The sequence below is a fragment of the Brassica napus genome, chromosome C2 (genome assembly GCF_020379485.1).
Source record: "Brassica napus cultivar Da-Ae chromosome C2, Da-Ae, whole genome shotgun sequence".
NCBI lineage: Eukaryota > Viridiplantae > Streptophyta > Magnoliopsida > Brassicales > Brassicaceae > Brassica > Brassica napus.
Window position 1 is genome coordinate 5,953,290 of NC_063445.1, and position 12,643 is coordinate 5,965,932.

At 40.2% G+C, this 12,643-nt stretch overlaps 2 protein-coding genes across 2 annotated transcripts; both read right to left on the reverse strand.

Annotated features, from left to right (window-relative positions):
* Positions 1 to 274: 274 nt before the first annotated feature.
* On the reverse strand, positions 275 to 2,840 carry LOC106431716 (thiol protease aleurain-like). The gene is made up of 8 exons (XM_013872534.3): positions 2,486 to 2,840; positions 2,278 to 2,399; positions 1,642 to 1,757; positions 1,464 to 1,537; positions 1,112 to 1,376; positions 905 to 1,036; positions 664 to 799; positions 275 to 533 (listed from the first exon to the last, which is right to left on the reverse strand). Exons 1-8 carry the CDS (start codon positions 2,677 to 2,679, stop codon positions 496 to 498), a joined length of 1,077 nt encoding a protein of 358 aa, XP_013727988.2. The 5' UTR covers positions 2,680 to 2,840; the 3' UTR covers positions 275 to 495.
* Positions 2,841 to 3,601: 761 nt separating this feature from the next.
* On the reverse strand, positions 3,602 to 11,141 carry LOC106431727 (RPM1-interacting protein 4-like). Its single transcript, XM_048746606.1, has 2 exons — positions 10,770 to 11,141; positions 3,602 to 3,985 (listed from the first exon to the last, which is right to left on the reverse strand). Exons 1-2 carry the CDS (start codon positions 11,035 to 11,037, stop codon positions 3,810 to 3,812), a joined length of 444 nt encoding a protein of 147 aa, XP_048602563.1. The 5' UTR covers positions 11,038 to 11,141; the 3' UTR covers positions 3,602 to 3,809.
* Positions 11,142 to 12,643: the final 1,502 nt, after the last annotated feature.

Consider the following 12,643-nt stretch of genomic DNA (forward strand, 5'->3'; position numbering starts at 1 on the left):
CAGTGCAAGAAACGAAGAAAGATCGGTTCTTATATACGACCCGTAGGACCCGTTTCTTAAAAAAACAATAGAACCCACTGATTTTTTAATTATTTTTTTGATAGGAATCCAAGGATAAGAACATGCGTTGAACATGACCTTATATTTCTTATTTAAAAAACGGTTGTTAATTTTTCTTAGTTAAAAGCTAAGAAACGGTTCTTAGCCGAAGCTAAGAACCCCACCCTAAAAGCCCGGATTAATCATGGTCTTGAGGTCTTATATCAGTTTGTCCTTACGTTTAACCTTGGATATGTTTATTAATTTACCGTCTGTAGTTTGTTCCATTATATTGTACATATGAACCAGACCTTATTGTACATACAACAAGCATTATGCACTCTCAAGCCCCAACTTTCAAGCAGGCCAGCGTTCAAGTAATGCCATAATCCAATAAAAACATGCAAACGTGAATGTAATCTAGTCATTAGGCGACCACATTCGCTGATCATCCTTTTAGGCCACAACCGGGTAGGATGCACATGTCGCAATACCTGCAGATTCAAGAACGTATCAACACAAGATTAAAAAAAGAGACTAACTGTGAACATCTGAGACTCTGAGCATCATATATATATGAATGATATTGGTTTTTAATGGTTTAATGATGGTTAAAGAACTGACCACACATGTTCTTGCCCATCTCCATCTTGAAGTAACCTTTGTCACCCCAACCAGCTCCCCACGAGTTCTTTATAAGCCAATATGGAACACCACCTTCAATTCCATAACCAACCGCCAAAACCGCGTGGTTCACATCCTAATGCCACATTACAAAATCTAACTGAGCACTAGCTAACAATAAGCTAACAGAGTGTTAACATTCATGTAGCATTTTAAAACAGTTTGAAGAAGAAAGTCTCACTGTTGGTGAACTTTTACAGTCCTTATCTGTGTAAACTCCGCCATCGTAAAGCCGGAACGAGTGTATAACCTGGAACGCTATGCTTACTGGTCGCACCAACCCAACCGCATGCTTCAGTTCATCTTCAGCACCCTGTTGTTGTTTGAATCCTCATTACAGAGGACAGAATGTATATGTTTAAAGAAGAATCCATAAGAGATGCTTTACCAGAGTAATGTTGACTGAGTCGAGGACTTGTACACCGACGTTTTCAGCTGAATATCTGCAGGTTCCATCTTTGCCGGTGTAAGGATAAGCGTCCTCTGTGTCAAGACCACCGTTGGATTTGATGTATTCAAAGGCTTGGGAAGGAAGGCCACCATTGCATCCAAAGTTGTTGAAAGCTCCAGCACAATCCACAAGCTGTTGCTCGGAGAGAGATATTCCTTTTCCAAATGCTTGATGGTAAGCTGCCTCAAGAGCTCCTGTCGTGCTGCAGTGCGAAATTGATCATATGACACAACAATATTAACCTTGAATTTTACATGAAGATATTAGTATCCTAATCATTTTGTTATACCTGAAAGTCCAGCAAGATCCACATTTGCCCTGGTCTTTGACTGGACTAACAATTCCATCTTCTCTCCAATCTTTCTGCAGTTTACACAGTTTCAGGACTCAGAATCAAATAAAAACAGTCTGCAGCTAAACATGTTTTCTAAAAGCTGAGGAACAGGAAGACTGAGTCCTGTACTTACGGTTTCGGGAAGAGCTTCTTCAGTGAGTTTGTGGCTTCCTTTCAAAGTGGCAGAGCAGTTCTGAGCAGCACCAAGCTTGCTCTTTTGAAACTCTTCCCAGGTCAAATCAGCAAACTCTGTATGGAGTAAACAAAAAGTTGGCAAAATTCAGATTCCAAATGGGTCAATCATTACCCTCAAACCATTAGTAATGTCTGCCCTTAGGACAAAACAAACATCCTAATTCCTAAACCAACAGAAAGAACAAGAAGAATCTTAAATCAGGACAGCTAATTCTCATAGAAGCAGAACACCAACTTTGCAAGCAAACTAACTAGTCTCTCAAACCACTAGTACTGTCTGCAATAGGAGTCCTATTATAGGACAAAGAAGCATTCACAAAGAACAATAAATTTGATTGCAAAACTAGTCTCCCGTACTGTACCAGTACCAATATCAATTCACGATTTCACCTGAATCAAAGCAAAAGCTAAAAATCAAAACTTTTAAAAAAAATTCCACGTAGCATATTACGGAAGAATAAAGTTAGTTTACCCCAACGTATTTATATCAATGTGACAGTTGTTTGAATCCTAAACGTCACGCAGATAAAACAGTCAAACAGTTCAGCGATCCACAAGAAGGGAGAAGACTTACGATTGAGACCGAGTTTGTAAGACAAGCCTTTCTTATTGGTGGATCTGATCAATTCAAGACTCTCCTTGAAGATGGAGAATCTGAGCTTTATCTCCTCCGTGTTCTCATACCTTTTCCCATACCTTCATCACACAAAACGAACAAGCGTTTGTTTATTAGAAAAAAAAAGTCAACGGCGAAGGCGTCAGTGGTGGAGGATGAGACTTACCGGTGAGTGAAGCGAGCGAAGGAGAGAACGTGACGGGTCTGGCCTAAGATCTGTACAATGGATTCCTCCACCTCCCGGAGACCGTCGGAGACCATACGGATCGGGTTTGACTCATCGAATCCAGTATCAGCGGCTCCAGATGCGGCTGTGAGAATCAGCAGAAGCACGGATGATAGGATTGTTCTCACAGACATGGCTTAGTTCTGTTTCTCTCAAGTCTCAACCAAAAAGCTTATGCTTCTTCTTCTTCAGTGTTTAGCAGCTCAAGCAATGTGAGTTGACTTGAAGGCGGAAGAGAGAGATTACAGATGGAAACGTGATTGGGACAGGTGGTGGTTTGTGAATGGACCGTTATTTGTCCTATTTACTTGGGATGTTGACATGTATAGTGATGTCATTGTATACCAACAACAAGATATCAATCATATGCTTCATGATTTTTATTGGGAAAATTGCAAAATATCCCGTGGATTACGGCCTAGTTCAATTAGGGCTGGACATTCGGAAAACCAATAGAATTTCAATTTGGGTTCAACCCGATTTTGGATTTATGAATTTTATTCTCATTTGGTTTGCACCAGTGTTTTTAAAACCGGACCGGAAGCTGAACCGGAAATATTTTGGGTCACGGTTCAATATGGTTCAACCGAGTCAAACCTGGTTCAATAATATAGTTTAATATTTTTTTAGTATGTAAATATAAAAGTAATATTAGTAAACATGATGCATAGTAAAAATATAAATCAATTTTGAATATAAAATATTATAAATATTAATTAGTTTATTGTTTATATGAATGGTTTATAGATTTTCGATAGTTTTAGTGGTTTTTATTGGTTTAATAACTTTGAAATATAATCCGGCTATGTGGTCGGTTCATGATCGAACCAATTACTAGACCAATCCGGCTATATAACCGGTTCACGGTCGAACCCGGTCCAACCATCGGATCGATCCGGTTTTAAAAACACTGGTTTGCACAAATGTTTTACACAAGTGAGTTTTTCTCGAATTCGATTTGGTTCAGATTCATTTTTGTCGAGCGAGCCAGGTTTAGTATTTGTCCATCCCTAATTTCAGTCCTTAAACTGTGTGTTAAGAATAACTAAGAATAAGTTCATATAAACTAGTAATAAATAAATAAAAAGTAACTATTACTTGGTTATTCTTAACGAGATCCTTCTTTGGCTTTACTACGGTTTACACACCAACTCTTCTATATTGTAATGTGATATGAAATTGCAGATAAACACTGAGAGTGAGAAGGATGTAACTTCAGTAAAATCATGAGTTTGTTCATTTTACTGAAAATATCTGGACCAAGTCATTGATCTTTGTCCCTTCCATCGCTCTTTACTCCTCTTAAATCAAAAGTCTTGACCTTGTGAAATTCATCATTCAGAGCCCCACGTCTTTCATCCCTCGCCTTGTTGAATATGTGTGCATAACCATCGTCCGGAACTGGATCGCTTCCGCACCATTCGCCAAACTTTGGCACAACTTCAAACACCCCCAATATAATGGAACATTTAAGAATTAAACTATAAGCTCAATTTTAAAAAAGAAAACAAATTATATGGGATCGAATGGAAGTACCTAGTGGCATGCTCAAAAAGAAATGTACGCCAACTTGAAAATTTTAAAAACTAAAAAAAAAAGATCAGCCAATCAACGTTGCGGGACAGAATATACTTCCATGTGGGGTTATGATATCCACTTGTTGCGGAATACAAGTTCATAATACTCATGTCCCTTTCACTACTCATACGATTCATCCTTGTTCATGACTTAAAAATTGTTCACCCAGTTCACGGTCGCAGCACGCTACATCTGGGGTGGATCCAGGATCCACAACATCCACTATAAAGTATCGGAAAACACCTCCGATGTGGTTTACAAGATCATTACTCTCTTTGTCGTGGGTATACAAACCCTAGAGAGTATAAAGAGATTACAAGAGAAGTACATGGCTAAGAGCTAAGCCTATGATTACATATCTATCACTAGCTTACTTTATCTCTCCAAGAGACGCCATGGAAGCTCCCGCCTCCTAGAGGCTCAGCTTGAGCTTGGAGATCCCTGTCGTGATCTCTCCTTCTTTGTATCAGCACTTGACCTAATGGGCTTCAACTATTAGGCCCATATGTTGTCCGCACGTAACTTGTGCAAGTCGGCCCAACATTGAACATGTCTGATGGGCTTTGACCAAACCTAACAAAACTTCACATGTTTGGTCCAAGTCCACAACTCTTACTTTGTGCTGACACCTCTTGATGCTTGAGCAAGCCTGCTCATCTTCTGCATCTCATTGTCTTCTCTTATCTCTTCTCACTTCTCTCAGCTCCACCTTGAGCCAAGCTTGAAATTCCTTCATGATCTTCTTTAAACATGCATAAGCTTCAACTTATACACCACAACCGCTCAAGTAGATTAAAACACTTAAATCCACTTAGCCCCATCAATGAACATAGACATTACGCCTGATGAAAGGTATGTGACAATCCCATTGTCATTCTGAATATCCATCACCTTCATCTATTGTCTTGAGTTGCGAACCCAGCTGCTACACTCCAAGTGTTAAGCTCAACTCCTCATTGACGTCGTGTTACATCATATCTTGTTACTCCTCGTGAACTTATCAACAACGCAACCTTGCTGTCAAAATCACGAACCTGTTCAAGTGCCTGAACAGAAACTTGAACATCTTTCTGCAAGTTGATTTCCTCCTTGGCCTTTCGATTCCACTCATGCGCATTGAGCCTTGAATCAAAGTCTTTCAATTCTGTAAAACATCCTTCGAACCATATATGCTTCAGTCCTGAAACAACTTCTGATTCTCTACTTGTTTAAACCACTTCAGCCTTGAACACCTTTTGTACCGCCATTATTTCTAACAGAACCTGCCATCCAGCTAAACACCTTACTGAACAGACTTTCGATACAATCCTGGCGAAACCCTCATGCTGTAGTAGAACCTTGATGTCACACTGAACCCTTTAGAACCAACCGCAAACCTTGAAGTCACTCATGTTCCATATCTCTGGAACAGTCTCTGACTTAACCTTGATGTTCTTGAACAGACTGTACTTGAGCATCACTTTGTACCGCTGCACACTTAAGCAGGACACGCCGCCTAAAACCACATGATTAGGAAGACTATCGACACAAATATCTTTGCTCCACCATCTGATCAAACTGTTCTGCAATAACATAACCTCCACTAACAGATTCTGACCCCACTGCTAGTTGAATGAACTGAGCCTCATACCATCGAATCCATGATACGCCTTGGCTCACCTCACGAGCTGCCTGTGATATCTTTATCTAGAATCCCTGATATCCCTTCTTTTCTCAGCTGTGAATTCATTATCTCAATACCCTTCTTGTATTAAGATGTCTTCAAACACCGAAACATGTGCATCACCATCAACGACTTGAACACGCCTGTTAGTCATTGAACCCGCCAGTAGCCAGATGAATACCTGGCCATCGATGAGTATCTGGCCATTTGCTAATGGACTTTCCTGAGGACACTGCTTCAATATTCCCTGTGATGCGACCATATATCCAGAACCACACTTGTTCTGTTCCCTTAAATGCAATAGGCTTTTCCTTGCATTTAAACCTTCATGAAAACTTCTTTCAGTTCCATGACTTGAGCTTAAGATGAGCCTTCTTGTGGAGAACAAGTCTTATCCTTCCTGAGATGGACAAACTGTGAGACAATTCTCTGCAATCCCTCTGCAATATCTTCTAATAGTTTTTTATTTTGCTTCATCTCACCATTATTCATCTTCACTGCTCAATATTTCAGTATCTCTTGATACTTACTTCCATTCAGTTTAACCAAGTACCTCACCACGTGTTATCTTGCATCATACTCGGCTATGATTTTGTGGTCCTCTGTATCAACCTCACTGCACTGTACTCATGATACAAATGATGATTTCACTTGTTTTGCCTACAAGTTACTTTATGTAAGACCCCTCTTACAAATCTCCTTATGATGCGCCTTGTACTTGTTAACTGACCTTGACATACTGAACATATCCACGACCCTCTTGTCATGGAATAATCTTTCCTTTCAGCTCTTACTCCCTTGAGCTGACCATGTTGCTAACCAAAAGTTTTACCCTTCAGCTGAACCAATCAAGACATATTCTAACCAGTGACTCACTCCACCTGGAATCAGATTATATATATCCCTGATGCATCAATCCTTATATAATCTTAGTGGCTTCACCTGAATCAAATAACCCTTTAGAAGTACCAAGTCCCTGTAACTAAGTTTCTGCAACTGTTTATTGTTCATGTCGGCCTTTCACTGTATCTCTCATCATCCAACCCTGTGATGCTCCTAAGATACTCCCTTACAGCTTCTCTCGTGTCAAAAATCAAACCCATGACGAGTTTCTCTAGCTGTAACTAAACCTGAACCCTGATTTGTTCAAGCATGAAGTTCCGACCCGGTCAAGTCTGTAAATTTCTCCTTTTGCCTTTGAGCTTCGATTCTTGTCTGAGAGCTCCACCTTGACACTTATGGTCATGACACCAGACTGGTGTTCCTTACTCCTCTTCTGAGTCTATTCATCTTGAATTTCCAACTCAGGCATCCACGACGATTCCTCTAAGGTATAAGTCACACACACTTCTACTAGCTGTGGTATCGACTTTCTGCTTCTTGAACAAGTGTTGATGATTGTTGTCTGGTACCTTTTATCCTCAGGATTACAACCAGTCATAACAACATGTTCAACCCGATTCCGCCTGTGCATTTTTCTCTGCCTTTGACCAGAATCTTCAAGCTAAATCTAACCTTGAATCACCATTTCCCTTTAGGTTCTCCCTGTCACTCACACGACCTCACTAAAGCTACTACATGTTGTTACCACAAATAGCCATTTGCTCCAACATACCCTTGTATAGGCTTTTACACACTTTGTCCTTGCTCTAGTTGCTTCTTCGTGGAGGTACAACTTATTCCTGCCACACTGACTTGGTGACTATTCTGGCTTTCTTCTTATAGCCAGAAACTTTTCGTGTCACTCTCACGACCTCACTAAAGATGCTACATGATGTTACCACAAATAGTCATTTGCTCCAGCATATACTTGTGTAGGCTTTTACACATTTTCCCCTTGCTCTAGTTTCCTCTTCGTGGAGGTACATCATGTTTCAGTCACACTAACTTGGTGACTCCTCTGACTTTCTTCTACCAGCCAGAAACAATTCCTCTCATGCACCCACGAGCCTAACTTGAACTGACCCAAAATAAATCACCTTTGTTTCGTTATATTGTTGTCACACGACAACCAACCTGTGCAGCTGCAAGATCTGTTGATCATCTTTCGCAAAGCTAACCTGCATTCTTTGTGATCTCTGAAAAACCTGCAGTCCCTGTGAGATTGACGACCTTTGATTCAATCTCCTTAAGTCTAGCTTTGACTTAATGTGAGTTTGTCTTCCCTTGAGATATCCTCCATCCCAGACGACTCAAATCAATCTCCAACACTGATCACGAACACGCCCACCTGTGCAACTGTTTTTGCTGCTGCTTACGCGGGTCTTCCCTTTCTTGCAAACATCTGTTGCATCCCTTACAAGTCTCTCATCATGATTTCACCAACTTGAAACCATCACGTGCTTTGAGATCATCATATGTGAACGTTTCTTCCTCTGTCTCTGACGCCGTTGTTGTCTACCACAACTGAACGCCATCTGCTTTCTCTGACGCTACTTGTTCAACGTCATCTTTGGTTTGTCACACTTACCGTGATCGTGACTACAAATCTACTGATTCTTCTTCTCCAGAATTTCCAGCTGATGTGGATGCTAACTTGAAGCTCTTGCAGAACCTGAATCACCACTGCCTCAAACCAGAAGCCCTTTGACTCAATCCTTATCTAACCTCAATATCCCGTAGACACCAAACTCCTCATCCTGAGAATTTCCTTTGTTTACAATCTGAATGAACACCTTGCCTTGAACATCACTCTGAACCGCTGCTGTTGCCAACAGATCCCGCCGCTTAGCTCAACTTGCTAAGAAGACTTTCGACGCAAAGAATCTCTGCTCAACTTCTGCTCAAACAAATCATTACCCCTGCAACCGTGATACCCTGTAGACCCATTTGTTCTTCCCCTCATATGCTCTGAGAAGCCAAAATAAACTACTACTGAATATCATGCAGAAAAACCCGAAACATACGTGTTTCCATCCTGAATCAATCTTGATTTGACACCGCCACCTGTTCAGCCGAACTCTGCCTTGAACAAGTAACTCCTCGTTCTCGCAGATCCATTCCAGCAGAAAACTATGTGTTGCGCCAAACACATATCTGCTTAGAAAACCACACTGCATTCCCTCTGAAAATAGTAGTCTTGTAGTATCATGTTCTCTGAACCTCTACCCGACTGTAGACTCTCATAATCACACATAGACAAACCCGCATAAGTCGATCTCCTTCAACCCTTCTGCAACACACTTCACGCTGACTAAAGAATACCATCTGAAACAGCCATGAAACACTCATATCATTTAAGGTTCTAAGGCGTCCCCAAGTTCCAAGAATTCCATGAGATACCGAGCTGAAATAACCACATATATTATAACACCATCTGCAAGTGATATACCATGTAGAGATAACCCAAGAACACCGTGAAATTCCTCACTGAATCTTCAGAAAATCCCATACAAAAACCAGTGCGAAAACCCTTTGTGCTCCACTATGCTTTCAGTTCCAATAACTTGCAGAGTATAAATAAATCTGAAACTCCAATGCATATAGTCACACACACCTTGTGACTATCACACACTCCTTGTGATTGCAGATCGAAGACAGCTCTGAAACCTTTCTTTCTTATGCTAGCAGCCTGCCACCATCTTATCTTGTGAGTAACCCGAAGTCCTTCTCACACAGTAGCAGATTCTTGCACCCCTGGAGAACTCTAGAGAAACCATGATTTCATAACTAGAAATCATCTCAACTGATTCAACTGACTCATGAATCCTTCCTCCGTAAACTTGTGCAGCTGCAGCGAAGAACGTCCAACAGTTTTTCTTCTTCTCTTGTAAACCGAAAATCTCTTTGACCTGATCTCGTAACTCGGTTTATCCTCTGATTTTTAACTTAATCAGATTCCACGTGTGTAGAACCACGTGACCACCAACTTCCACTAAACCTTGCGAGTTTCTTCTGTCTCGCTTGGAAGCTTCTTCATATGTCTCTCTTCCTCGAGACGTGGACTCCATGAATCAATGAGTCTATGCTCTGATACCACTTGTGAGGGTTATGATACTCACTTGTTGCGGAATACAAGCTCATAATACCCATGTCCATTTCACTACTCATACGATTCATCCTTGTTCATGACTCAAGAATTGTTCACCCAGTTCACGGCTGCAGCGCGCTACATCTGGGGTGGATCCAGGATCCACAACATCCACTATGAAGTATCGGAAAACACCTCCGATGTGGTTTACAAGATCATTACTCTCTCTGTCGTGGGTATACAAACCCTAGAGAGTATAAAGAGATTACAAGAGAAGTACATGGTTAAGAGCTAAGCCTATGATTACATATCTATCACTAGCTTACTCTATCTCTCTAAGAGACGCCATGGAAGCTCCCGCCTCCTAGAGGCTCAGCTTGAGCTTGGAGATCCCTGTCGTGATCTCTCCTTCTTTGTATCAGCACTTGACCTAATGGGCTTCAACTATTAGGCCCATATGTTGTCTGCGCGTAACTTGTGCAAGTCGGCTCTACATTGAACATGTCTGATGGGCTTTGAGCAAACCTCACATTCTAGACCATTAAAATAAACAAAAGGCTACTTAACTAATCTAGCTCAATTTCATACTTCTTTAGAGCGTGATTATCGCGGAATCCAAAATAGGTTTCTGTATGAAATCAGTGTGTGGGCCCCCACGCTTTCTTTAAAAAGCGGTCGCCAATTACGGATCGCTCTTGACCAATTTTTACACTATTTTGCGGGTTCCACGTCACGTAGCGGTCCGCGATTGGTGCCGTTTTAAATTTTTTTTTTTTAATCAGATAAAAAAAAAAAAAAATTTTAGAAACCCAAAAGGGGTTTCACCCGATAATTATGCTGTTAGGCGCAGGTTTTTTTAGAGCAATATATAGACGTAGCTTAAGTAAAAGTTTGTAGAGAACACAAACAAAATATCAAACGAACTGTATAACGACGATGTAAACTTAATTAGCTGATGAAACTTTGGCTTACTACGAAGTTAGATTCAGAATACTAGTCCTTAGTATGTGTACCTTGTTCTCGTCTTGGTTTCGCCTGATCTTGGGTTGAATCTTGCTCGGCCTCTGTGTGATTGACATCCACTTTCCTAGATCCTTGTTCAACTGTTTGTTTCTTCTTTGACTTTTCATCCTTTTCAGTATCCAAACTGAAACTATCAATCTTCCTTGGCGACGTGCTGAATCCTTCTGGTCTTGGTTCCTTCCCGAGTTTCCTGAAACATAAGTATCTGAGAGTTGGAACGCATCCTCTTCTCTTATGCTCCGTTGCTTTCTTCTCCATCTTCCAAGTTCCAAGGATCTTTTCTTTAGGGTCTGTGTTCTAGATGAAATTATTGGAAGAGAAACTCACCTTTCACCAAGAACAATGGGTTAATATAATTATAATTAAGTACTGTAGTCCCTTTCTGTGTGTGTTTTATGCTCTGGAAACGCGTAAACAGCGACTACTTCCGTGCGTTGATTTTCTTCTCACAATGTCCAATATTTCTCTGTGCCTTTTAATCACATTTTCTAACGCGATGTCAATACAATGTTCTAGTATAAAAAATAATAATAGATAAATCAGTTTATAACTTTTAACCATTTCTATTTTATGAATTTCCTTACTAAACGTCCGTAACTGTTAACATTCTCAATCGCAAGAAGAAAAAAAACATAGAAAAAGTGAGGATGGTAGGAGGGACGTTTGAGCGATATGAAGTACAAGTAATTTTAGTAAATCACGAGTTTGTTCATTTGACCGAAATAGGTCTGGACCCAGTTATTGACTTTAGTCTCTTCCCACCGCTTTTTACTCCTCCTAAAACAAACGTCTTGACCTTGTAAAATTCATCATTCAGAGTTCCACGTGTTGGTGTTGCTTTCATGGTTGGACATTTTTCATTCAAAGCCCCACCACGTCTTTCATTCCTCACTATGTCGAATATGTGTCTGTAACCATCGGGAACCGGACCGCCTACGTCCCAATCGTCAAACTTTGGCAAAACTTCAGACACACCCAGTATAAATGCAACAAACAAACACATTAAGATAGTATCCAAGTAGCTAGTGGGATACTTATAGGAAATACAGGCTCTGATTGGTGACATGTTGGATTCAGCTAATTAATTCGTGCCAGAATATATTTCGTCAGACCATTAAAACAAACAAAAGGCTTCTAACTAATCTAGCTCAATTCAATCAATATATCAAACAAAATGTATACCGGTGATTAGCTGAACTATTGATGATGGACTTACTACGAAGTTAGATCCACAATATGGTTACCGGCTTACCACAAATTCAGAAATAAGCGTTGATAACTTTTTTTGCCAAACAAACTTTTCGTTTTTAATAAATTGGTCGTAGTATGTGTACCTCGTTCATATTCTTGTCTTAGTTTTTCCTGATCTTGGGTTGAATCTTGCTCGGCCTTTGTGCAGTTGACATCCACTTTCACACATCCTCGTTCAACCGTTAGCTTCTCGTTTGATTTTACATCCTTTTCAATATCCAAACTTTCGTCAAAGGCGAGAATGTCTTCAAATTTATCATCTGCCACTCCCTTGCCTTCAGTAGTGATTACTTTATTCTCACGCAAGCTACTGTTCTTCTTTGTATCGCGTGAATCGTGTATTTGTGACTTGTCTTTGACGTTGTTGGAGTAAGCTTGAAGCCACTAGCACAAGAGTGAGGACTTGGAGAACAAGCTAAAGATAAATCCTAATCTATTTTTGTTTTGAGATAAAGATAAGGATGCTTTAGGAGTTATCTATAAGCATATTAAGATTTATGTTTAGCTATATATACATTCCATCGAGTTATGATTAGGTTTGTATGAGTTTGAGAGATTCAATGTTTTGAGTAAGTTTTCCCTTGAGAGATTAATATAAGAGAGTTGTTCTTAT

Bases quoted from the DNA above. Each gene is read 5' to 3' on its own strand.
- LOC106431716 (XM_013872534.3), bottom strand. From the start codon at position 2,679: ATGTCTGTGAGAACAATCCTATCATCCGTGCTTCTGCTGATTCTCACA. The intron at 2,400-2,485 runs GTAAGTCTCATC...TGTGTGATGAAG, and splicing joins TTCGCTCGCTTCACTCACCG to GTATGGGAAAAGGTATGAGA. The intron at 1,037-1,111 runs GTAAAGCATCTC...AAACAACAACAG, and splicing joins ACTCAGTCAACATTACTCTG to GGTGCTGAAGATGAACTGAA.
- LOC106431727 (XM_048746606.1), bottom strand. From the start codon at position 11,037: ATGGAGAAGAAAGCAACGGAGCATAAGAGAAGAGGATGCGTTCCAACT. The intron at 3,986-10,769 runs GTACACATACTA...GGGTGTTTGAAG, and splicing joins GAAACCAAGACGAGAACAAG to TTGTGCCAAAGTTTGGCGAA.